We start from the raw sequence: 26,877 nt of genomic DNA, 5'->3' as shown, positions 1-26,877 counted from the left end.
ACTCTACTGTTGGGTAAATGGGCCATCCGGGCCTCCGTTGCCTCAAATTCTTAAAAAAAATTTTTAAAAATAAAACCTCACGCATTGTCGTGTTAAATGGAATAATTCAAATTAGGCTGGAACAACAACTTAAATCACAAATTCAATGACGGATGAATAATTGATGTGGCCAAATGTGTGGGGAGGTCAACATTTAATTATTGATAAACTGTCATGTTGGAGGAATGTCATTAGAAGTCTGATTTAGTTGGGGGTTTTTTAAAAAAGAAGAGGGATAACGATACACGCACAACTGAAAATACATACATTTCACAGACACACAGCAGGCCCAATGTTGAGAGAACAAGTATTAATATTACTACATTCATCTGTTAGAAGGAACATATTTATTGTATTGTTTGAGATTAAACCAAGTGTTTATGTTTGTTTTTGCTAAGCCTGAAATTTGAAATATGAAGCAAAAAAAGAAGAAGGTATCATGTAGGTGCAAAGAACTGTGCGCGGGTTTTCAACCTCTTTAAAAATAAAAAAAACGCATTTCCTGAAATTCTTTGGTTTGGTGAATTGTCTTTTATCTGCTGCATTTTTTGGTTTATTTTATTTTCGAAAGACCATTTTTTGTCATTTCCTTTTTGTGCACCATGATGCCCCTTACACGTTCTGCTGGCCAAATGCATTCATATCAAAACCTTTCCAGGACATGAAAACTCTCTGTCCTTTAATTTGAAACTCTACTAAAGTGTTGAACGTCCCCTTTGCTCCTCTTCTCCCCCTGAATGACCGGAGAGCGTGTCTTCTCTGTTGTCTCGGACGGGTCTGTTGCGCCTGGCTGCTGCTGACCTCTAAGTCTGCACCACTAACAGCACTTTTCATAAGAAACGGCAACATTTCGCGCTTTGCAGCGCCGCAAAGTCAGATCTGCGACGGCTTCCAACGAGCCTGCACTCTGTATAATGTCTCAATCACGTCCTGCTGCTTCATTGCGTCACTCTGTGGGGAGACACGGTCACAATACATCTGTGTTCGTGAGATGTTTTTATAAAAGTTAGCTAAACTCCATCATTGCCGCTACACAGATTGCATTTAATGTAATTCGAATCCCAAAATAAGAATAAAACGTTTTTCTTTCTTTTTATGTTTCAGTGAATGTGATCAGACTTTCCTTGAATGAACCCTTTGAACCCAATGAACCCTTTTTTTTCCCTCGCTTGATCTTTGCTCCAGACTGCAACATTAACACAACTATACGGAAATCAAACTGCAGGAAGCAGCTCGGGTCGTGCCCACAGTGCCGCTCTAGAAACCTCCGGAGCAGTGCAGGGCGGTAGGTCGGAGCCGGTGCAGCCCTATATAATCCCCGCCGTCCGTGTTTTAGCCCCCCGGTCCTCCTAATTCTCCCAAAGCCCCAGCTGCTCCCCTGGCCGCTCCGCTCTCGCCGCGACAGACTGCACACCGCTCGCTTTATTAATAATTCACCCTAATAATTCAGCAGTTCGACGCTGCCGGCTGAAGCACCGGCACCGTAAACAACTGCCCTAATTCCCCGTCTATAATTTGTGTGTGTGTGTGTGTGTGTGTGTGTGTGTGTGTGTGTGTGTGTGTGTGTGTGTGTGTGTGTGTGTGTGTGTGTAAACAGGACGCACGCCGCTGAAGGTGAGCTATTTAGTGGCTGGTTTTTGTTTTTTTATTGTTGTTGTTTGTTTGTGTGGGAGGGTTGTGGAGGGAAGTGCGAGCTATCTGTCGTCGCTGCCGCCGGAGCGCACGGAGAGCTTCCATTTTACGCGCCGAGGCACCCGGAGCCCCGGCCGACGTGTCGCTGTGCAGGCATTCACGCTATCCGCGCGGCTGCAGCGATCTGAAGAAGCGAAAACACGCAAGCTGCTCTTTCATCTCGTCAGCTTTGAGGAGGAGGAGGCGGCGAGGGACCAGGGGTGTCCCCCCACCCACCACCCCCACCCCCAGTTTGTGTGTAGCGCGCGTGTGTGTGTGTGGAGAGAGAGAGAGGAGAGAGAGAGAGAGAAAGAGAGAGAGAGAGAGAGAGATACGAGGGTAAAACAGATCGGACGCGCGGCGCGGGAGACAGCCGCTTTTGGACACGTTTTGGAGACAGAAGCTGCCCGACTGCACGCGGGGGAAAAACCCAAAACAAACAGAAAACACAACTTACTTTGCATCGCCTCACCCGTCCATTCGTTTTGCCACCGTGTCGTTAATATTATTTCGGGGAGTGATTATTTTTTAAATTATTATTTAGCGTCTCCCAATCTGCTGGACGAAGTTTGGCGGCTGAAGGACGCACCTCGGGACTTTGACGCAGACGTCTCCCTGACTTCTGGCTGCTGGACATGGGTCGCATCTGAGGGCCGAGCTGCGGTAGACGGACGGACGGCTCGGAGCTGCTGTCCTCTTGTCCTCCCATCTCTTGCAGAGTGGACCCACTTTTGAGAGAGCGTGTTTTTTTCCCTATCTGGGCCTAAAGCCGACTTGTTTAAAGGTCTTCTTTTTTTTCTTTTTTTTTTTTTTGCTTCCGGCAACAGCGAAGAGACCAAGTCTTCCTCCCTCAGCCCGCGCTCCCTCTCTCACTTTTTTTTGGAAGCTGAACTTTTAAAGGAAAATGGGGCATTGAGAGGGTTGGCAGATCTCCCCACGCTATAATGGTACGTGCTGTGTAACTCAATAGTTCCCCTCTGTCGGCTCTATAGGGTAAAGTCTATAGGACTGGACCGAAAGCAAACATCGCTTGTGTTTAACCGAATCCCCGCAGCTAGTTTAAGGCTTTTTGTTTTTACATTTCTTTGTGGAAGATCAGTACTTCAGAGTGAGAGCTGGCTGTGGAGTGCGAGGCCACAGATGACGATGCAACGCACCTGCGCGCGCGCGCGTGTGTGAGATAGAGAATATGTGTGTGTGTGCTATGTGTATATTCGCAATGCTTGCCTGCCAATTTTGACAATTCTGAACTCACATCGATCAACCACACTTTTACAAAAAAAAACTTGAATATGCCGTATTGCACAACGATGTATTTAAATGCAGTTCTATATTTTTTATGATTAAATATGTTTTGCGTGGACGTAACTTTTCTTGCTCTCCCTTGCGCGTCATTTTATAAAACTACCTTCAAAGACATAATGACCTTTTTCATAATTAGTCTGATATATAAAATATGATATATAAAAAAAATTTCTCCCATAATTCGAGCTGATTTCCCCTCACTGATGGCTCAACGTTGTGCAGGCTGAATTGTTTGCAGAGGCGTGTGAGTGGCCCAGTAAATACAGATTGACAAAGTGGAGGCTGATCTGCGCAGCTCAGATCAAACAGAATAAAACACACGCGCGACCGCAGACTACGGAGATCTGAAAGCCCAGCATACTACGTGTTGGATATTCATTATTATTATTGTTATCATGTTGATATTCTGAAAGGATCCTGTAAATCCGCGTGCAGGGCTCCTCTCCACCTTGTACCCGGGCTGTGTCTTTTTCTGTCTGAGGCGGCTGCTGCTTTTCTTTTTTTTCTTCTTTTTTATCAATGGGCACTTCATTTGCGTAGTTGATGACACTTTAAAGCTACTACAAGGGTGGTGGGGTGGGGAGGTGAGGTGACACAGACCGTCTTTGTGCCCCCCAGAGCAAGTGCGAAATGAATAAGAGCTTTTAACGTCTATCAGAAAATCAGAGGAACAAATCTTCTCGTCTGATGATGATCTTTTTATTTTTTTTAAACCCCCTCAGCATTTAGAGAGATAAATATTATATTTCACCATCTGCTCAAAAACTGTTTTTATTGCAGTTTTTGATTCTTTTTTTATCATCTATATTCCTTGACTTGTATCTGTTTCTGTCATGTTGCAGTGCAAAGCTGTTTGGAATTATAATGCCCTCGAATTATAATTACAATGGCCTAAAATCGTGACCTACTTTATAGCTGATCATACTGTTAAGGTGCCATAGAGTATAAAATACAGCTGTTCTGAGGCAATGATGGGACGTTTTTGTAGAAACATAGAAATACAACACTTTAGATGGGAACAATACATGCACATGTCAGAAGTTATTCAGATTTTATTTTTTATTTTTTGTCAGCAATATTCCTTTTCACCAATACAGTGGCTCTTTAAACACACTTGAGGTCAGACCTTCCTGTATCAGACATTTAAATAAAATGTAATGGTTTATAAACTGAAACACCACTTGGATGTGTTTTTGAAACAGCAATGTCTCACCAATGAAGACAATAAACTGATAATATTTATTACATTTATTTATTTACATTACATTGACTGCATGTGGTGCAACGTCTAAGTCATATATAGTTTTATTTGCTTGAGGTGTTTTTTATATGTTGCCCTGAAAACATCTCAGATTCAGATCAAAGGGGACGTTCAGTGTCATCAGCAGTAAGTTTTGCCTCATCAGCAACTTTACAGGAGCAATTTGATTCCGGTCCCCCGGATTGATGATACACCGCCGGCATGTGTGTATACATATTTTTGCATGTCTTTAAATGTCAGGTGCGATAATAATAACTTTATTGCGCGGGTCACCTGCCAAAAAAAATGTTTGTGAGCTCAACCCACCCATTGTCATACGTCCACAACAATATGAACCGGCCTGGAGCGGTTGAAAATGTCACATTTCAGGCCACATGTGATTTGTGATGTAAGCTGACCAATCATCCTCCAATCTTTCTGAAGGTGTGCGGAACATCAGATGATGGCTCGTAAATGGCAGCGATATCATAATGCTCGCTTTGTTTTGATTGAGGCCCTGTAATTTCACAGTTGGTTGTGCTGTGGTTGTTGCAGAGAAAACCTGCCAACCGCTGAACCTGTCTGTCAAATCAAAGCCAAGACTCTTATTGGTGCCAAGCTGCGAGGTGGGCATGAACCGTGCCGTGTTATTAAATACATTCTTTTTTAGAGTATCATTTCAGTTGGAAGTGGGTGAGACATTTGAAAGGAGCTCAACACGTTGCCCTATTGAGTCATACAGAGAGTGTGTGTGTGTGTGTGTGTGTGTGTGTGTGTGTGTGTGTGTGTGTGTGTGTGTTTGTAATGTAACTCTGCTTTCTGGTCTTTGTGGTAAACTGTGCTGTATTAGAACCATAACCACAAGAAAATCTCCCCACGGATCAGTGCTTGTGCGACACAAAGGGCCGATTGTAGCGGCCCAAACCTCATTGTTAAAAGCACATAGCCGGAGCGGCGAGGCCTTAACTCGGTGCAGTTCCCCCAATTAAAAACAAAGCATGAATAAGGATCCATGTAGTAGAATAGTTTGCCCGTGGCGTTGGGTTACTTACAGGTAACGGAGGTGGCGAGCAGTGTGGGAGGTTCACTGTTGCAGTCGGCGTTGTGTTTATCTAAAGGACAGCCTGTCGAGCAGGATCAGTGGTTGACAGGCGGGATGCCAGGCCAAAGCGAATCTCAGGGCGTGTCACACTGTGTGTTCAAACTTGTTTCGCTGTAACCGTTTTGTTGATTGTATTTTAAATTTTCTTACATGAAATCAGGACAGCTATTGTTTAGGCTGGCATAGTTTCTATCTATTACTCAGGCATTCAAAACTGTTAACCTCGCCCAGCTCATTTGCATTTTAGCATCATTGATTCCGACCGCACACACCTGCACATAAAGGTTGAACTTCCGGCATTACCGAATGTTTTTTTGTATCCTAAGATAATCTCATCCTCCTGCATTCACACCTCCTGAAAAGAAAACTTCATGCCTTAGAATGTGAAGTGTACTACTGTGTAAAAAAAACTATAGTGTAAAACACAACTGCACAATTAATCTTCAGCCCGGCATCTTGGCTGCACTTCTGGACCCACAAGTGGAGTGAAATAATTAGCCTCACTCTGCTCACCCACCCAGCCATCCTTTTTTTTTTTTTTTAACGCAGCCCCTTCAGTTTCTCATCTTCTTCCTTATCCTCCCGGAGATGGCTTAGTGAAAAAAAAAGAAAAGAAAAAAATCATATTTTTCCAACATTTCTCCCCGAGGTAGCTTTGGCAGGGACTCACACGGCGGCCATTTCTGCCTTTCATACACCCCTCACACACCGTGGAACAGATCGCCGGTGCGGCCCGGCGTCTTTGAAGTGGTTGCCATCTCACGCAGGTTGGCTGGACTCTTTGCTTACCCCCCCCTCCCACCTCCCATCATTCTCATCCTGTGCCTTAAACTTGGCAGTGTTATTTTTCAGCCACCAAATCACGCTGATAAGACACAATGGCGGTGATAATAATTATGGTTTTTAAAAAAAAAAGATGGACTGACAGCGCTGATAGCGCTTGCGGTTGACGACTGTGTGGCGGCCAGAATGCAATGCTTTCTGGAAACGAGGGAGAGGACCGCACCAGGTGCGTGGTTTGAGTGTGTAAGTGTGTGCGTAGCCGCAAAAAAAACGTGAGAGGCAGTGAGACGGAGAGACGGAGAGGAGGATGATCATTGATATGTTGCCATTCATGTGCTTTAAAATGGAGCCATCTGAGAACAAATTCCACCATCAGGGCCTTTCATACACAAAGCTCTGTGGAGGTGTGCGTGAGTGTGAGAGCGTGCACGCGAGTGTACGAGCAGGTTTTTGGAGATCTCACCTCCAAAGAATTTGGCCATATGGTCGTCAACACATATACCCAGAGAGAGGGAGAGAGAGAGAGACAGAGAGAGAGAGAGAGAGAGAGAGAGGATAGAGAGCGAGCCAAGGAAAGACGGTGTGAGACAGTCAGGGAGAAAGTGAATGAAAAGTGTCTTCTTTTGTCAGTGGAGGCGGCAGGAAAGGCAGTTTAGAACAGATCCTATACCCCTACCTTAGATCAGATGGCTCAGACACAAAAAGAAAGAAAAAAAAAATCCTCCATCGCATCCCCTACTCCACTTATTTGTGGAGTGGGAAAATCTGTCTCAATTAACACATTTGCATTGGGCGATGATGGACTCCAAATAGGTCACTGACTCAATCTCCCGCCTCCGAATCTTCCCTCTAAAATGTTAATTAAGGAGGGCTTTGAGATTTTTTCGCTCAGGGCTGGCCATATGGGCCGGGCATATGCTCTATATATATAGTACAATATATAATTCATACACTGCTGCAGGAGAGAGTGTTTGGGGGCCTGGAGTTTTTTTTGGGGGGGGGTGGTACTACAAAGGGAGTCGGTATGTTCTGGCCTCCCCAGTGGCAGGTACAGAGCTTAGCCTATTCATTAGCTTCGTGTTATTCACTGTTGCACAATGGGATTGAGGTTCATCAACACCTGTTTCTTTGGCTGACAACATAAAGAGGGCATTTAAATTCCTCTTTGCCGGTTGGTTAATATGAAATGAGAGCAAATGATCTATTGTTGGAGTGCAGTTGCCTTTTTTTTTTCTTCTTTCAAACAGCTACTTGGGGTCAAGTTAAAGGATGAGTAATATTGAGATTCTCTGTATGCTCAAGGATATTCTCAAATAGTCAGCATGTCGAAACAGTTCTCCCAGTGTCATCCTGCCAGACTGCCTCCATTCACCAAGCAGAATGGGACGGCGGCAGCCAATGAAAACGGAGCTTTCCCCCCCAACACGCGGACGTTTTTTGAGTTGCGGTCCCATCCAATCAGAGGAGGGCCTGCTACTGCACCTGACCTTGTTTCTGGCCAGGCATAGCCAATCGCGGAGGCTCCTGCACACCTGATGCATTGTGGTCTGCCCGCTGGTAGTCAGCAGGCGCGCCCCACACAGGTGCCGTGGATCCAGGCCCATTATTGTGAGCGTCGGCCAATCAGATGCGTTGTCTCATTACCGGATAAGTGCGGCCTGGCAGACTTTGAGCGATTAGAGTTTGTCTTGTGTGTGCGTGTCAGCACGCGTGTGTACTTGTGCATCGGAGCAACTCTGCTACCCCATAATGCTTTGCAGCCTTATCAGCAGGCCTCTCTCTCTCTCACCCCATTCCTGGCTTCGTCCTCTTCTAGAGACTCAACAATGAGCACTGTGTTGCACCCTTTAAGGAGCCGGAGGCCTCGGCTATTAAAAAAAGAGACTAAAAAAAACATGTTTATGGACTAATAAAGATGATTAGAAATCGCACAATTGCAGAAAAATGGAAGGTTTGCGAGCGCAGATTATCTGTAATAAAAAAGCTGAGGAGAGAGGGGGAGAGAGAGGGAGAAGGAGAGTTAGCTGTACAGACCTCTCATTGCGAAGGATATGAATAGCCTTTGTTTTCACCACAACTCGGGGCTGTGTGGTCTGCCAATGTCTGGCTCTTATTATGGGGTTTGTGTCTGCGTAAGTGGCATGCACGTGTGCGTTGGTGTGTTTGTGTGCGAGGCCGAGAGCACATGGGAGTGGAACAAAAAAAAAAAAAAAAAAGCATATATACGTGCAGGTGATTATATTTTCAGGAGGGTGAGACTACATGCGTGTGCGTTTTAAATGTTTCCACACACCAGATACACTGTTTTTCTCCTTGCTCCCGTTCAGCTCAATAAATGTGGCACGGGGTCTCCGGCTGGCACAAGCGCGCGTGCACGTTTTTTTTCCCGTTTTTTTTCTGTATCCGTACGAGTTGTGAAATGAAATAGGATTTCACAGAACGGCACAGCGGCTGTGGGATTTGGGCTCCCTTCGGCTAAGTAGAGTGGGATAGGTTGATCCAATCAACGGCAGAAACTGCAAGGAGAGCCCGTTTCACAGCTCCGGGCCCTGCCAGAACCCTGCCTGCCTGGCTGCTTGACTTAGAATACAAATGAAGCTCCCTGAATGCACACTTACACACACACACACACACACACACACACACACACACACACACACACATGCATGCATGCATGCACACTGGTACTTACAGACAGTCTGGCTGGGGCTGTATAGTGCAAGAGTTGTTAGCAGGCGCTGTGCTCTCTATGGAGAAGTGACATCAGTCCTATGAGGCTGTCTCATATAGCGCAGGTACATTTTTGGGATTGTTTCCGTGTTTGATCCGGGTGATTTCAGGACACGATTGGTCATAAATGTCCTTTTTCTCTGAACTTTATTTCTTTGGGCCAATGTAGCTGAAAGGGACGGCTCGCACCCAAATCAAAATTTCATTTTTTCCTCTTACCTGTATAGTGCTATTTATCAGTCTACATTGTTGTGGTGTGAGTTGCCGGGTTTTGGAGATGATTTCTGGAAAGAGACATTTTTGTTGAGTTTTTCAAACACATTTTCTTTTGGCGCCTTCACCACCACAAGCCGAGTACCATTTAGTCTCATTATATTGGAAAGACGGCCGACAGCTCGACAGCTCAACACTAGGTGAATCTCACCAAAACGATCTAGACTGATAAAAAGCACTACAGGTAAGGGGAAAAATATGTATTTTTAATTGGAGCTAACTGTCCCTTTAACATTTGTTGAAGAACAGCAAGTGTCCGATATAAAGTTGAAGGATTTCAATGATGTAATATTTTTAAATGCTAGTTTATTTCTTCTTCTGGGAACTCATATAAAGCAACAGGTTCAATCAGTCATTAATAATATGACAGAACTGTGCTACTGAAATGATACAAGTTTCAATAAATAACCATCTCTCTTTGTTGTTTTTTAGGCTACTGACACCTACCTGGTGAACGACGACCCCACTAGAGGCCCAGGGATGCCTGAATGTTTCCTCGTGTCTGACACGTATAGGGTAAATACACACACACACACACACACACACACACACACGCGCACACACACACACACACACACACACACACACACACACACTACAAGCTCTCTGCGTCTGTCCTTGTCATGTTGATGCCCCAAGATTTATTTCCTGGACACACAAACAAGGCCAGTCCATTAAAAGTAATCTCTTTATAAAGATTTACAGCGGTTGGAAGGAGGAGGGCGTTCGGAGTACAAAGACTCATCAGAGCATTGTTGAGTTGGAGGCTCCGGGGTTAATGTGTCCAGGAAATACACACATGCTCATACATCCACCTCCTGTAAAAATCTCCCGCATGTCATCATGGACGTCCTGATCTCATCTGTCGACCGCGCTGATGTGTGTCGTCTGCGAAAACACTGCATTTCCTCAAAATGTCAACTATTCTGACGTGTAGGCTTTAAAAAACAAAAAACAAATATTTTGAACAATGTTTAATTTATGCTTTGCAGTAGTTTGTCGCAGAGTTCCCGGGCACATGCAAAATAAAATACCAACAAAAACAACAACTTGAAAATATGACATTTGGTTGTGTTTTTTATGTATCTGTAAAAAAAGCATCTTCTACAGAGTTCACAGACGACCTTCGGCCTTGCGTACTGTAATCCGACGTTCTGCATTTACCGCTTAAATAAAGAAACTATGACATCAGACTAGAGAAATAAACAAACACGGGCAGAGATGAAGTAATCCGAGCCGGGTCGGGGTAAAATGTATGTGCTGCCATTGCACACAGTGAGCGTGTTTAAAAAAGCAGCAGGAGTAACACATTGCTCCGCGCACACACACGCTCACACACACACTCACACACACTCCGATTGCAAACAGATCCAAAGAGTCTCTGGGATCCTCGCTGTGTATGATATGCTTGTTAGCCATAACGGCCGGTCTCTCTGACTGCATATGCCTGTATGCATTTGACTGGCGTGCTCCCTCCCAGAGCACACATCAACAGCTTACTCAAACAATATTTACACTGCATGGCGTGGTAAACGCTACACTTACACACATTTTCCGTTCCCATATTTCCTGGCTTTTTTTTCTTTTTGAAAGGCGGCCTCAACCACCTGTCTCACACATTTAGCATGCTAATGGCAGTGTCAGTATGCTACATCACTTTCAATATTTAATGGCCTAGCCACAGGCGATGGTAAACAGCGAGTGTACCGGGCAGAGCCGCGTGTCAATGGGAGACCACAACATGCTAACTTTAGAAACACCATATGGTTTTCTCGTGTGCCTTGTTTAATTGCAAACATAGTCCCAGGAACCACTAGAGCCCTGCACGCTCGAGGGGCTTTCGGTTGGTGAAGCTCGGACAGGGCCGTTTGATTACGGCCAGCGAGAGACAGAGAGAGAGACAGAGAAAGAGAGCGAGGGAGAGACAGAGAGGGGGAGAGAGAGAGAGGGAGAGAGAGAGTGTGTTTGGAAAGAAAAACCTGAGTGTTTTGTAACCCCTGCGGTTGCTATAGTTTGTTTGCTACGGCCAAGTTGCCTGTGTTGAATATTGAGATGGATGTCTCGGCCCAGGCTGCAGCCAGAGACAAAGGCGGCCAGTAAAGTAGAAAAAAAAGGGTCAGCGTGTGTGTGTGTGTGTGTGTGTGTGTGTGTGTGTGTGTGTGTGTGATTAAGACGGCAGAAAAGAGAGCGGGAACAGCAGAAGATTATAAAATAGATAGAAAAAGAGGGAAAGAGGTCACCTAAAAAGAAAGCACTGAGAAATAGAGAGAGAGAGAGATATGGGGTGGACGGAGAGAGAGAAGGAGGGAAAGCGAGGGAGCACACAAAGGCTTTGGGGTTTTGGGCCTGTGCCGCGGCGAGGGTGTGGTTTGGAAAGAGAGACTCTGGGAAAAAGGAATGGACTACACCTCAATGTGCTTCACTTTCATGCACTTTTATTTCTGTGTTTTCATCCGATCTTTCTCCCCCTCAATCTAATTCGCCCTCTAGTCGCTTGTGCCAGCGTATCTTTGACCACAAGACATTTGTGGTCGTGTGTGTGTACATGCGTGTGTGTGTGCGTGTGTGTACTGTACATTGATGCATGTGTGTCTGTGGTGCGAGTGTCTAAATATCCTACATAGGCTGAGGTCTCGTAAAGCTGCACAGCTTCATATCCCCCTGAAAAACTTGGCATTCGAACGCGGGGGTGACTTCAACCCCTGAAAACCGCACCCTTGCACACACACACACACACACACACACACACACACACACACACACACACACGACCACTCTCGCTCACACACATGCACAAGGCAGGGGCTTATGTATAATTGCAGGCACTCTGCCTGCATATATGAGTTTGATTAGGCTGAGGAGCAGGGAGCGGGCAAGGATAAAGCCGAGCCTGATTAGAAACAGAGTGTATCGCTTCCATACAATAGGAGTCACAATGAAACTGGTTCAGACCACTTTGTCCAAGTCCAGGTATCTTTTGTCTCCATATGCATATGTACAGCGCACTCGAATATGAGTTGGACAGTGTTCAAAAAAAGAGGGGAAAACCAGGAATGCGAGCAGCATCACATCCAAATAAAATTACAAGACAGTAAATTTACAACTTGCGGTAACAACTTTGGACCTATTTAGTTCACCGAGGGCATTCAAGGTGCTCCCTAGAAATATTAAAAATATTCTAATGCAGACGAGGGGTTTCTCACCCCAAACTGCACAGCTACAGCCGCACTCAGGGGGAATGAAGCTGCTGGAGCTGGGGCCTCAAATCCAGCCGTCACACCTTGTAAAATTAATTAAACACAAATAAGTTTGGCCCACATTTGAGCCGATGTTTCAGCCGCCTTGGGCGCCGCTGTCAGCGGCGCACCTTTTTAATTTACAGCAACAAGAACTCAAGTTAAGAACACGGGGCCTCTTGCACTTAAGACACTTGAATTAGTTTACTGTGTGGAAAGCTGACGGGCTGACAGAGCACCACTGCCAAATCTGAGTTGTAAATGTCAAACCTTTGCTTCTTTTTTGGGGGGAAGGAGGTTTGCTTCTGCATTTTGCGCAACAGCAAAGGATATGAAAGTTGAAAATGGATCATTTTGAGGAAAAGGATTTGTTTTTGCTCTGTGGTGCAAAAGCTGTGTTTTTAAGACTGGTTCATAATAAAAATTCCAAAAAATATACTTGCACATAACAATGTGACAAGATCTATATTAAATAAAAACCACAAGATAATAAGTATTGTGAGCAGTGATTTAAGTATCATAAAATCCCTGTTAACTCCTCACTGAGTAACAAAGACAAACTGTAAATTGTGAGGCGAAAATGAGAACTAACTCTTTGTTTGATTTTGAGATAGATAGAAAAATAGAAAGACATACAGATAGAGAGATAAATAGATAGATAGATAGATAGATAGATAGATAGATAGATAGATAGATAGATAGATAGATAAAATGGGTATTATCAACACCAGATTAAGAAAAAATGCGGCAAGATTAGGACTTAATGTTTTGTTGCAATAGAGGGAAAGAACAGACATTCCTTCATACAGAAAAACAGCACAGTCCTGTAATAAATTGAAGCATCCATAGATCCAGAACTCACTGCAGAACTGTATACGCCCAGGTGTGAATATTACAGATATCCCATAGGAATGTAATAAAACACCATAAAACTCGATGAGGTGACTGAACTCACAATCGCGCACCACATGCGCCCTATACCCCCCCCCCCCCCCCCCCCCCCCAGGGATACCATGTCTCGTGCGATTCCCTCTCTGGAAGTTTTTCAGCGAGGCGCTGATTCTGTTTAAAAGAAGAAGAAAAAATAACTATCATAAGTCGATGATCATTTTAAACACAGTTATAGGTTTGAGTCGATCAGAAAGCGAAGCGGGGAGGGAGAGAGAGAGATAGAGAAAAAGAGAGAGAGAGAGAGAGAGAGAGAGAGAGAGAGAGAGAGAGAGAGAGAGAGAGAGAGAGAGTTAGAGCGCGAGAGAACGAGCGAGGGAGGGAGGGCGAGCAGAAACTTTCCTGTAAAGTTAGTGGAGCTTTCACTGTGAGTGAGGCGGGGTTACAGCCTGGACTGAGCCACAGCGGCTTTGCAATGCGGCACCGCAGCGAACCTCCATCCAACTTTACTATCAACAACTCCAATTTCCATCTCTAGACACAACCATGTACTCCCCTTACTGCTTGACACAGGTATGGAAAAAGAAATCCGCCGTTTTCCCAAGCTCTTCTTCTTTGCTTTTTATTTTCCGGTATGGTGCGCCTCCGGTTTGTTTCTACTGTATGCGGTTACAGTGTTGTGTTGTCCGCCGTGCTGCTGCTGCTGCTTGTCATTTGTTGCGTTTTAAGGACCTTTTTATTTTTTTCTCCGGCTCTGCTCTCTTTTCCCCGATAGTGTTTAACCTCGCTCTCTCTCCCCCTCTCTCGCGCGCTCCCTCTCTCCCCCGTTTTTTTTTTTTTTCTTTTTTTGTAATGGCACTCCTCCAACGGGCTTTCTCGTGCGTCTCATTGCGCATGGTTTTGGAGAGAAAATGGCGCTTCTCCCAAATCTATTTAATATAAAAAAGGAGGCTGGAGAAAGGGGAAGAAGGGCTCGGTGCACTGACAGTTGGCGACTTATTCCGGTCGCCTTGAGGCAGTAATCGGCTTCATCGGCGAATGTAATAAAACACGAATCGGGTGTGTATGTGGCTCGTTGAGTCGCGGGACACTTTATTTTGAGGGTTTCCGACGTGCGGCTGTTAACGGAGGTCTGTCGGTCTATCAGCGCCGGGGGCCTTTAGGGTCGCCGCGTAGCTACAAATCCATGACTGTCCCTCATGTGGTTTGTTCCACTTTAGCAGCGTCGTTTGGGGAAATAACATTTTGAGGGTTTTTTTTGGGAGGGGGGGGGTATCCTAAAGACGACAGGGGTGGGTGGGCGGATGTTGTGTGGACAGTCCTCGCTGCATGGCTGCAGTTTGATTCATCACAAAATACAGTTGACATTTAAAGAAACAGCTACGCCACTACATGTTCTTTTTTTCTTTTTTACCTTAGTGACGTTAAAGAGAGCACAGCATGTCCTAAAATAAATCACGCTTTATGTTGTGCGTATTTCAAATAGAGTTTGGAGTAATGGTTCAGATAGGCGGTGTATGCATGTGTTAGTTTTACAACATTATAAAATGTATTATAAGATATCCTGTTTGAATACGCAGCTCGTAATGTTTTGTAATTAAATGCACAATGATGGACTCCGTTTTGACCTGTTCCGGTCTCATCCCACAATACGCACTTCTGGCTCTATATAGACATCTTTTCATCAGCTCAAAGACAGGGCTAACCCTTTATATATATTATATATGTATTACTATGAGTAGTCTTTAAATGATGGATGCATATACACAATATAAATACTGGGCCTGGAAGCAGGTTTGATGTAAGTGAGATGTTGCTTATTTCTTACTTCACAATAAGGACATATATTTTCCTGATGTGCTGAATATGCCTCGTTTTTCAGTGTGTAAATACTTTGATCTGTAAACCAACAGCTCGCAACAGAAAAGGTCAAGTCATAAATTACCTTTATTGAATATTATTTTTTTAACTTTTTTTCTGTGCTGTTCGCAAGAAAACATTTGAATGTATTGTTTTAAACAAGTTCCTGGACGCAGACATTTAGTGCAGTCACTGCAGAGTTAACACGAGAGCTGCAGGAGCGCCGGGGCTTCCGCTTCAGGCCGCAGCGGGTCCGGTTTTCCCGCTCCGCCGCTCGGCTTATCACACCAAACTCCAGCTCTAAAAGTCAACTTCACGTGTCAGTATTTTACCACCAAAAGCCTTTTAAAGATTAAGTTGAATACGACCTTTTAAGATCACTGATGGTCAGGAGGCACTGTGGTTTGCGTGTGTGTGTGTGTGAGTGTGTGTGTGTGTGTGTGTGTGTGTGTGTGTGTGTGTCTGAGATCACGAGCTTGAGTTAAACTTAATCATCAGACGCATGCACCGTAATTTATACGCATTCATTTACAGATGTGAGATGTTTTTTGCATCGGGAAGTCCCAGCTGTTTGGCTTCAGGCCTGCAGGTGAAATGTTTCAGTGTTTGCAGTCAGAGGTCACGGCCTCCTCATCCGTTTCACAGTCACGCTGTTTTGCGTTGATGTGCTGTGGGATAATATATTGTTATTATATATTATACTAAATATTTTTTTGGAGATTATATTACACATATGTATATATATGTTGTCGTGGGATGAAGGAGTACATATTCCGTTTCTTAAATTGAGGAGTTCCGTGGAGAACGTGCAGGATTCCTGCTCGGTGTTATTTCAGGCAATGTGACCAAACCCCTCTAAAGAACAGCAGTGCTCAAATGTAGAATAATATTTCATCACATGTTTTTTTTTAATAGGCTACTGCAACAACATCGTACATCACTTTAAAAAGATACTTCTCTCACTCTCTCTCTGTCTCTCTCTCACTTTCCTTACCATTTGTGTTCTTCTGTGTTTCCTCGCGACTTCTTCGGCGTCTGTGAGTTTGAAACAGCTATGGGGGGACGGGGGGGACTCTCTCTCTAATCAACAGTCTATTTGATTTGTTTTGTAAAATAAGTCCAACCAGCCCTGCTGCATATTTAGCACAGATAATTTTCCAAGCCGGGCGGTCTGAGGCAGAGGTCCGCATCGAGTTTCCTCTTTCTTTCCATTAATTAAAATTAATTGGCAGCAGATCCTCCCGCGCGAGCGCCTCGCACGGACGCGTGCTGCCCATATGCGCGATACATATTGATCCGCTCGCTGGTTTTTTTTTGCGTCTCGCGCTCTACGCTGTCGGACATCAAGCGCGGCTGATTTGCTCGCCTTCTCTGTTGTCTCCTCGAGATCTTGTGTTCGTTTTTAAGGAATATTAACGCAGCAGTAAAAAAAAAAGGGAAAAAAGTGACATCTAACACCTGTAATTTAAATTCGACTGGTTTATCCGCCTTTCATTCGCTTTAATCGCCTGTTTTACTGATCTGCGGTTTGTTTGTTGTTTTTCTTTGTGTCCAAACACACACACACACACACACACACACACACACACGTGCATCAAATGTACTTGCACCCATATTAAAGCCTCCGTCATCCATTAAGACTGTGCTCGTGTAGCCTAAATAATTCAGAAATCACAGAAAACATGCGAAAATGGTGTAAACAATCTACAATGTATTATTAATGCTGGTAAAAGCTTTGCTGGAACGGTCCGGTAGGTGACGGACCCGATCAGCCCAAAAAAGTGGTTGCCAAACAGCACCGAGAGTTTTTATTTATTTATTTATTGTCTACGTGGCATTGTTTCCCATCCCTGTGACGGATACGCATTTGCTCATTAAAGTTTTACCGCGCTTTGAAGGTCGCGGAGGCGTCGTTGAATTCAAACTTTTATGCGCTGCGTTTTTATGAAATCAATTATTTCAGACTCCAGTTAAGTCCCGCTCATCCAAACGAGAGGCGGGCTGCTAATGTAGGACCGCGGAGCCGTCTCACAAACACTGCCAACTTTCGAGAAGCTTTGCTGCGAACTCGAGAGATGCGTTAACACTGCGCGCGAGACTCGTTTAACTATTTCAGATCACACACGCAAAAACAAAAAAAAAACTTTTATTCGCTTGCTCGATTCTTGCTCATATGAGAGCTTCATGTCCAATTATTTACAGTTCTAACGTGTTTTTTTCATTTTTTCATCAAGATTTGGAGATCAAATAAGTCCTTGAAATTCACTCAGCCTTGTGCAGATTGGCAAAGCACTTGAAAGCATGCATTGAAAACTATACATACTGTAGCCATGCCATATAGCCATAGCAACGGAAACCAAAAAATAAAAAGTGGAGGTTTTGTAGTCAGTATCTTTGGTGATGGAGATAAAGGCACTTATCATCTCAACTAAACGATACAAACGGAGGATGCATAAAGTCTGTGTGGCAATATGTGTAAAGCCCACGCAAGCAGTTTCAGTCTATTCAGAAAAAACTCAACATTCAAGGCCTGAGTCCCCACCAGGCCTTCAGCTGTGCGTGTGTGTGTGTGTGTGTGTGTGTGTGCATGTTCCTTACCGCTGCCCTGTTTGGGGCCGGTGGCTCTCCTGCGTCAGCCCTCGGTTCCGGTTTCACCGGGACCGGACGGCGTCGTCCGTGGTGCTGGTGTAAGCCGAGGTGGGCCTGCACGATCTGGTAACATACAAAAGCCTTGCTGGCATCACTTTGCACCACACACACACACACACACACACACACATTAATCCTGCTCACACAGAGCTAGTCGGCAGGCACAGCACAGGCAGCAGAGAAGAGGTCTGCCGTATAGTGGACCGTAGGCAGGGGTTAAAAGTGGCCCCGCCGACTGTGCCAGGACGACAGGCGGGCCCAGCAGTGGGTTGCAGTCAGAACCCAGGGGTACATTGTGTTCTTTTTACTTATTCATCCCTTCTGCTGGAGGCAGACCAGGTCCACCTTACACTGCTTGGCCCCCGTGAGTGAAAGCTGGTAGGCAGGGACGGAGGACGGAGGATGGAGGATGGAGGATGGAGGACGGAGGACGGAGTGCAGGGAAGTGGGAAAATGGCACAACATGTCCACGTCAGTTAAGCAGCATCTGAATACATTTTGATTACATGGAGAGAGGGACAAACAAAAAAACTTGTATTTGTGGGAGGTTTTGAATAAGCTATAAATCAAGTTGATTTCTAGTTCAAATATTTGAAATCATGCTTGTCTGCCGGTGTGCACAAATGAAAATATTAGTTTTGCTTGTAGCATTTTGAAAATTACGCTATATGCCAGCGCCTGTAAGGCCCCCTGAGCAAAACCCTAAGATAGCTTGCGGACTGTCCTCCTCTGCCTCTATGTGTGTGTGTGTGTGTGTGTGTGTGTGTGTGTGTGTGTGAATGTGGTCTTGGAGGTGAGTTAAATCCAGCACCGTGGTGCTCGGCTCATCCCTTATCTGCGCAGTCTTCCTGACCGCCCAGAGAAAATGGATTCATCATGCTTAACCGAGGCACTTGGCACAACAGGGTAATAGGTGGTTGTCCCCTGGATGGATTGGTGTGTGTTGGTGTGTTTGTGTCAGATATGTGTGTGTCCATGTGAATATGTGTAACCCCCCCCCCCCCCCCCCCCCCCCCCCCCACACACACACACACACACACACACACACACACACACACCACCCCCTTGTCCTCTGGCTCCTAGTGTGGATTAGGTTTAAGCTGATCTGTGGCCGGTGGAGGCAGGCGGCGCCTATAGCGCTCTTATGTTGCTCTGTGATATAGTTTGGTTTACCGTGCCACACGGCACACGCATGTACACACACACACATACACACACACGCACACACACACACTCACACACACACAAGCGATAACACACACTCATCTGAAATCAGGCTGAACACTCACGTATGTTATAGACAGATAGACGGACATGTGGTGGAGGAGCAGCAGCTGAATCACTTCAGTGTGCTGATGCTCACAACAGCTCTTAACGAGAGTAGAAAGTTCTCAACAAAAAAATAAATAGTTGATGCAATGCTCTCTACCGAATATAATTTAATAGTTTTGGCAGGGGGTAAGAATCAGGTGCGATTGACCGATAATTGCACGTCACCCCCGTTTTCTCAGGTTTGAGAGTCAAAGGTGCGACAGCTATCATTCACAGTGAAGAGACTTCAGTCTGCCAGCGAGCGATGAGACGCTGGAATTGAGGGGCGCGAGAAAGACACACAGCGCCAAAGAGCTGCGTTCCTCCTGCAGCTGCCGGGGACAGACTCCCCTTCACCTTCATCCCACTCCTCTTCCTCCACCGCTCCCCTCCACCTCCTCAATTAGCTCCCTTTAAAAGAGAAGTAACGGTTAGCGAGAGATCCGCATTGTTCCAGGATGAGCCGTGGTTGTTCTTGTTGTTGTTGTTTGTCTCCATCCCCCCCCCCCCCCCCCCCTCTCTCTTTCTCTGTCTCCATCCCCCTCCTCCGTCGCCCGTTGGTGTGTTTTTCGCTCGTTTTGATTTTCTCAGAGGCTTTTTCTTTTTTTTCTGTGGGGGTAACCCCACTGAATGGGACAATGCAGTCTAGCGTGAAATTAAAGCTCTTAGTTAGTTTGGAGTTGCTCAAAAGAGGATTTTACACATGCATGCATTCATACACCCTCCCATACGCTATAGATATAGCTAATTAGAGGAAGTACACCCTATGTCGAGCATCAAGGGCCCAATTAAAAGAGTAGGGGGAAACCTTGGCGTGCAAGATCTAGGCCAAATCGGCTCCGTGAATGCAATCCCCGCGCCTTGCGTGTGAACAGTGCGTCTGCCTTCTTAATCCAGGCGGGAGAAATATGGACACGACTGATATGAGAAGCCCAAGTTTCATTAACATATGCACGTCACGTACTCTGTGAGTAAATCAAGAAAGAAAGCAGTCGGATTGATCGTCCCCGACAGGCGAGCGTCTGATTCAAAACAGATTGAGCTGCTCTTGCCGACTCTTCCAAGTCTCGTTTTGGAAGTAGTCTCCGAACGAAATGTCTGTCATGCATGCACATTAGAGTTTTTTGTTGTTCGCGTCAAAGGCGTTTATTTGTGCAATTTCACACCGCAACGTCGGAGGCTGACGGCTGTTTAGCTTTGTCAAATGTGTTTCCGTGCCGCTTAAGAATATTGCAGCTAAAAAGCAGTAACTTCCACGTTTGCAGCTTAACCGAGGTGTTTGCTGTGTCTGGGACAGTTCACCCCAAAATCCCCTAAATATGTATTGTTCCTCTCACCTGTAGTGCTATTTATCGATCTTGATTGTTTTGGTGTGAGTTGCCTAGTTTTGGAGATGATTTCTGGAAAGAGACATTGCTGTTAAGTTTTTCAAATGTATTTATATATATATTTTTCGGCTCTTTGAGCCCCACAAGCCGAGCGCCATATAGTCCCATTATATTAGAGAGAAAGCAGACATCTTCACAGCCGATATCTACAAAACTGTGCGACTCACACCAAAACAATCTAGATTGATAAATAGCACTGCAGGTAAGAGGAAAAGGGTGTATTTTTTATTTTAGGGTGAACTTTCCCTTTAAAGTGTAGGTGACGGAAATACAAAGGGCAGACTGTATAGCCACGACACCCCACCGTGTTGAACGGACTATAAGGTCATTTATTTTTTGCTTGTGCTGTGTGTGTGTGTGTGTGTGTGTGTGTGTGAGACAGAGGCAGACCAATATAGAGCAGCAGCAGTCCACATCGCCTGAGTGGTACGAGTGATAGCTGAAATATCCACCAGACCTAACAGATGTATCTGATACCTGACGCACAAGCACCAACAATCTTTAATCCCAGTGCGATCGAGTGACACGCACTTGCATGCTTCTGTTCAGCCCTATTTCCTCAAGTTAAACTACCGGTCATGGAGGCCTGTAGTCCCGGCAAAGTAGCCAGCGAATCCAGTTAGTGAGTCAGACTTGTGGAACAAAGTCTGCTGCGCTCTGATCCCCTCTCTCTCTCTCTCTCTCTCTCTCGCTCTCTATTTCTCTCTCTCTCTCTCTCTCTCTCTCTCTCTCTCTCTCTCTCTCTCTCTCCCACTCCCTCCCATTGAAAGCACTGGCAGCCCGCCAGGGGTGGAAAAATCTATAAGCCATTGCGTAATATACCATATCTTTACCTTGGTTGAACCCTGCGCAAGATCCACAGCTGTGTGAGAGCACAAACACAGAAATGAGTGCCTCTGTGTGTGTGTGTGTGTGTGTGTGTGTGTGTGTGTGTGTGTGTGTGTGTGAGACAGGGACAGACAAACATAGAGGAGCGAGAGAGCGAGACATACACAGAGTGTTTTCTTTGTAACTAGTTTTCAGTGTGCAACCTTGTATAAACAGTATCACACCACTTTGATCAAATGCTGCCGGCAAAATATTTTCCCGGAGCAGACAAGAGTGTGACGTTCGCATCACTTTTCGCATCACTTTTCGCATCATTTTTCGCATCACTTTTCGCATCACTTTTCGCATCACTTTTCATCAGGAAAGAAAGCAGAGGCCATATAAAATGTGTCCGTTTTAGAGGCGACAGATGTTTAAAAATAGAAATCAAATTAACATCATGTTTTGCTTGAATGATATATAAGCTCCATGGCAGCGCCACAGTGCTTCCAAAGCCAGCGGCATAAGTAACATTGTTCTCCAGGTGTATCCTTAGAATGTCGCTAACGGGCCTCTCGTGTTGGGAACACCTCTTCGATCTTTTCTATTTTCACCAGGATTGTAGCTTCGATGCGTTTGGCGCAGAGTTCGTATCGGCGTCCGTGCACCTGAAGCCTCTTCGGGAGCTTTGAGTGTTTGAGTGTAATGTTTTTGTTGGACGCCTTTTATTGTAGGCCGCTGTCTTTTTAAAGTAGTATTTCGATGCTGTGGGTTCCTGTGTGTCCTCTCTGTAATGGCTCTTACCTCACACCGAGTATGCAGTATGTCGAGCCGCACAAAAAAAGTATGTGTGTGGATCCCTGCGTGATAATCTAAATGACATTGTCGAATCAGTTAATCTAATACGATCCAGTCAGACAGTAATATTGGCCATCTGAGTATCGCACGCTCGGTCGGATTTGTTTTAAACGCCGGTGATTATTATTAAATGGTCTGTAATGACTACTGATAATCTCCACATGCAGTCCAGAGCACCCCCTGGATTCGCTGGGAGGCATTTGTTTGTTAATGCACCAGTGAAACCTAAAAATACATGCAGATGTGTGTGGGACAAAACCACAAACTCAACTGAGATCCCTGCCATTGTTTTAGCTCATGCTTGTGCTTCATTTGTATTTATTTTTTTACTGGCTCGCTTGTGGAAATTTTCCTCAACAAATGTGCACAGAACCCCCCCCCCCCCATTCATCATTCTTCATTTACTTACCTCACCCTGCAGCTACACAGTGCAGAGGGTCAAACTGTGTTAGTGTGGTGATGGTGGTTTGGAATGGGGGGGGGGCAGGCAGCTGTATGAGGGAGGTAAAGCTTCAGTAAAAAAGTTGGGTGGCAGAGGGATACAGTATAATTTTTCACCTCATGTACTGCATATGTATTTGTGTGTGTGTGTTGTGTGAACGTGTGCGAGGCAGACCGCTGATATGTTTGTGTTTATTGACTCAGAGAGACGGGCCGTGGCTGCGCACACAGCGGTGTACGGGTGGCAGGGGTCCAGGCTTTGGGGGAAATGTGTGTGTTTAAAGTACACACAGGCCTAATTATGCTGATTTAAGCATTCTTGCGGTCCTCCCTCTGGCTTGTGGTGAGTTAACTGGCACAGGGGCGTCCAGCAGAGAGAGAGAGGGGGGGGGGGGGGGGCAAGGGTGGTGATACAGAAGACAGAAAGTGAGGCTCAATAAAGAGATGTTTTTAAAAGAAGAGGAAAGAATGAGGAAAAGATTGTAGTAGGACGCAACACAGTGAGAGTGACTACGCAGAGAAACATGTCGTCCCGGGACGCCCGGTGAAGCAGAGGAAAAACACACACTGCCGTCAAACTTCCCGGCAGGTTTTTTTCCCTCCTCACTTTGGTGGTTGAGAGCGCGGCCGCGCTTCATATTTATTTTTATATTCAGATGTTATGGATTGCTCCGGGAAAAGGGACGGCCTTTTCCCGGAGCAAGAGGAATTAATACTGTTTGAACGCTCTCTGCAGAGTCTAAAAGGAGGGATTTTTTTTAAATGGAGTCTGGGAGGTTTATAAGTTAAAAACCTGACCACTGCTAAACAAACAAACTAGGGATGATTAAAAGCTGACCCTTGTTTGTTGACTCTCTGCTCTCCTGTGGGCCTGTGGGTGTGCACCTGTCTGCTGTCGTTTCACGCGCGTGCATGTACCAGGCTGTGGTTTGTGTGCAGAAGGCGGACAACATTGGGGACATGAAAGAGCAAAATAATTGAAACTAAATGACAGAGGCAGCTGTGCAGGTGAGTCTAACTGAGACGAATGAAACGGGTCTGAGTATACGTTCTCACCCCATCTCGTCACATACTGATGCTTGTTCTACCCGAGTGTTGTTATCCGAGTCTCTAGCTCACAGGCTCTGCACTGCGCTCATACGGCTGTTTTGTCACAAAAGCGTTGCATCCACCATCCGGTTCCCCCCTTTAGGTAAACACTGTTAACTCTGACGGCACTTTTGTTGCTAGCACCGTTAGCTCCCAGCTGCCGGCTCAGCCATTGCCATGTAGAGAGCTGTTGAGAGGCGTCAGAAATGCTCCCAATCTTGTTTAAAATAAGTACGTAAACTAAGCGAAATAAAAATAACGTCAAATAAGCATCTCATAATGACATTTTTTTAGACAGAAAATAAAATAAAATACAAAACAAGGCAGTGTTTTGAGGCAGTGTTTCCCTGCATGTGTGTGTGTGTGTGTGTGTGTGTGTGTGTGTGTGTCTAGGGATTCCGGTACCTCTGCATTATGACTTTGTTGCCGAAACAATATCCAAAACACCACGATAACACTAAAGAGTGCATTAAAGGCCTGCACAGGTTCCCCTCATGAGACTAGTGAGCAGAGCAGAGATTGATGATTCTGGCCGGTGTGTGTTCTTTCACGCAGGTGATAAAATCCTGCTGGAGAGGCAGGCAGGGCTGCTCAGTGTCTCCGGGTTCATGAGATGGGATCAACCAACACCAGAGCTCACATGTGCTCCCATCTGACAATATGCTCTCACTTTCCTTACACTTCATTCCTGTCTTTTTTTTCTTCTCTTTCCAACTCTTTCTCAAAACCTCCCCTCTCTCTTTTGCCTTTTTAAAAAATATCTTATCTCCGCCTGTTTTTCTCTGTCTCCCTCTCTCCCCATCCCTCAGCTCTCCTTCAATACGTCTTTTACTTCCACCGTCTCTTTCTCCTATTCTACCTCATTCTTTTCCAGCCCCCCCCCCCCCGTGCGCTGCTCCTCTCTTTTCGTTCCCCTCAGGAAGAGCCACAGTCTTATCTGGGATATGTTGGATTTGGTGAGCTTAAAAGCCACTTTACTAACTCCCTGTCTGCCTCGCCTGAGAACAGCGCACTATCTAAAACAGTTCCACGACTCGCTCGGCTTTGTCCGCTGGAATGCTGCTCATCGGGCGACTTCTTACTCCCTCATGGCCTCTTAATGGTAATCCTTCACCTGACTCTACATCTTCTAAACCGCCACCCTCCTCTCCCTCCTCCCTTCCTCCCTCCGCTTCTTCTCCGACAGAAAAAATGCCTGATACACACGCATCGGGTTTCTACGGTGATGTGAAGGAATGCTAATGTATCATAACCATATTACAGTACTTAAAGGAGGCAAATGGTGCCAAGTGCTATCTGGAGAATCAAATCTCTGCAGCAAGAGCTTTTCTCTCCCTTCAGATTGAGCGTTCCCGTTTAGATTTTTCCTCTCTGGAAACACAAAAAGCCGAAACAATGGGAGTTGTTGTATTCAATAATGCAATTTCTCCAGGAATTGGAAAGCCAGCCTAAATAAAGACGCGGCCAAATCCAATTTTGCATCTGATTTATTTTAGTTTTTGTTTTTTGGGCAGCCGAAGAGCTTCAATATTGCCCACAACATTTCCCTATATGAGGTTCTTCTTTGTGCGTGTGAATCAATTCAGGTTTTGCATACAGCACTGTTAGCCATTCGGTTGTGACGGTTTAGAAAATGATTGTTTGTAAGCGCTCAAATGCTGTATTGATATTCAGAAGACAAAATGTGTATTCAAACGCTTAAAGAGTATAACCAAATGATAAGTGTAAATCCAGTAGCAGTCCGAACAGGAAATGATCAGATGGGGGGGATGGTTTGGGGGCATGCCCTCTCTGGCGTGTGGCAGGCAGACTGGAGTGAGAGGGATTTGCTGGTTTTATTATTAGGGCCTGTGTGTGTTGTTGATGGAGCGGCTCCATCCATGTTGACTCACAGAGAGACAGCGGTGATGGCTACACTGAGCATGGGTGTCAGGCTTGGCTGATGACTCCTACTCCCTGAACAGCACTGCAAAGGCAAACCCTTTTGTATGTGTGTGTGTGTGTGTGTGTGTGTGTCTGCGTTTCGAGTGGATGTGTGCGTGTGCAGACCACACCGCGTGTGTGTGTTTCAGTCTGACAGCCAAGAAGCCTCAGCAGCATCTGACGTGGCAGCTCTTGCTGCTTTCCGTCCAGCTCGCTCTCCTTCTGGCTCCCTTTTCTGTGATACTATCTTTTCATACAATCACATGTTTATAAATGGAGACTGACTGGTATTTCATACCGGCCCAGAGTCGATAAACACTGTACTATTCGCTGCAAAAACGACACGGCACAAGTGGATTTAGTGCAGTTAGGAAATGCTTTTTTTTTTTTCTTCATCAATGAGACAACAGTGATTTTTGCAGTTTGCTGTGTCTTTTAAAAAAAATCTTTTATTGTTGCTAGGCAACCACCTGCTGCTAGCGTTAGCTTAACACAAACCATAAACTGTATGCTGTCTAATAGTTAAAAGTACAGTTTAAATTTAAATTAGCGCAGTGCTTTGCCTACAGATCACTGTAACGGTTGGTAAAGTGCTGTAGCTCAGGATGTCCAGCAAAAGTCACCACAATGAGGAAAAACGCTAAGTTTAAATGTTTTTTTTAACTCGAGGAGTTCAGGGCGCTCCTGCAAAAACGCATGCGCATAGAGTGAACCGCGAGGCGCTCAGCAGTATGTTAACAAAAATAGCAAGGCCTGCAAGGGAACATTTGGTCACACATACAATGTTACACTTTCATTTCTCAGCATGATGGCGAGGGATTTCAAGGTAACTAGGGCCAATATACAACACAAACTATCAATTCACCAAATAAAAGCTATTAAGTCGTCACTCATAAGCATATACTGTTGTTGTTTAAATGTTATAGTTATAGCTGTTGTACTGAAGAAATGAGAGTTAAGATAAGTGCCCTTCTCTCACACATTTTGAGGTTCCTTTTTTATCGAGGTGGGCTCCCTACGTTTTATGTCCCCTCTGAGGACATGTACTTATGGCTGTCTGCCTGTGGTGCTGTGGTGCTCCTGAGGTCTGTGCGAGGCGCTAGTTTAGGCCGGGGAAGTCAACACGCGTGGTCACGGAGGAGATAACTGCGCACACTCTCTCCCTGAGGCGCCCGTCTGCACTGTGTGTCTGCCTGTCTGTCCCCTTGCTTTGTTGGAGGACACAACTTTTAAAAAAATAGGAAAATATGGTTTTGGAGGATACAATTTTCAGAAATTATTTAG

The 26,877-nt window shown here is 45.3% G+C and overlaps 1 protein-coding gene across 9 annotated transcripts in view; it reads left to right on the top strand.

The window, feature by feature from the left end:
• The first annotated feature begins 1,570 nt into the window (after positions 1–1,570).
• nfixa (nuclear factor I/Xa) overlaps positions 1,571–26,877 on the top strand; it is a 112,379-nt gene continuing 87,072 nt past the window's right edge. For 7 of the 9 annotated variants that reach the window (XM_068727760.1, XM_068727761.1, XM_068727752.1 and 4 more), the window contains exons 1-2: positions 2,556–2,657; positions 9,576–9,659. In XM_068727760.1, the coding sequence (XP_068583861.1) occupies positions 2,655–2,657; positions 9,576–9,659 (87 nt within the window). In that variant the 5' untranslated portion in view covers positions 2,556–2,654. Of the gene's footprint in view, positions 1,654–2,555; positions 2,658–9,575; positions 9,660–13,365; positions 13,841–26,877 lie in introns of those variants that run through there. The other 2 variants (XM_068727753.1, XM_068727755.1) reach the window with 2 other exon arrangements.

The sequence above is a fragment of the Cebidichthys violaceus genome, unplaced genomic scaffold (assembly GCF_023349555.1).
Source record: "Cebidichthys violaceus isolate CVI_PGR_0920_01 unplaced genomic scaffold, fCebVio1.0.p SCAF_4, whole genome shotgun sequence".
NCBI lineage: Eukaryota > Metazoa > Chordata > Actinopteri > Perciformes > Stichaeidae > Cebidichthys > Cebidichthys violaceus.
This window is presented reverse-complemented; position numbering and strand designations above follow the sequence as displayed.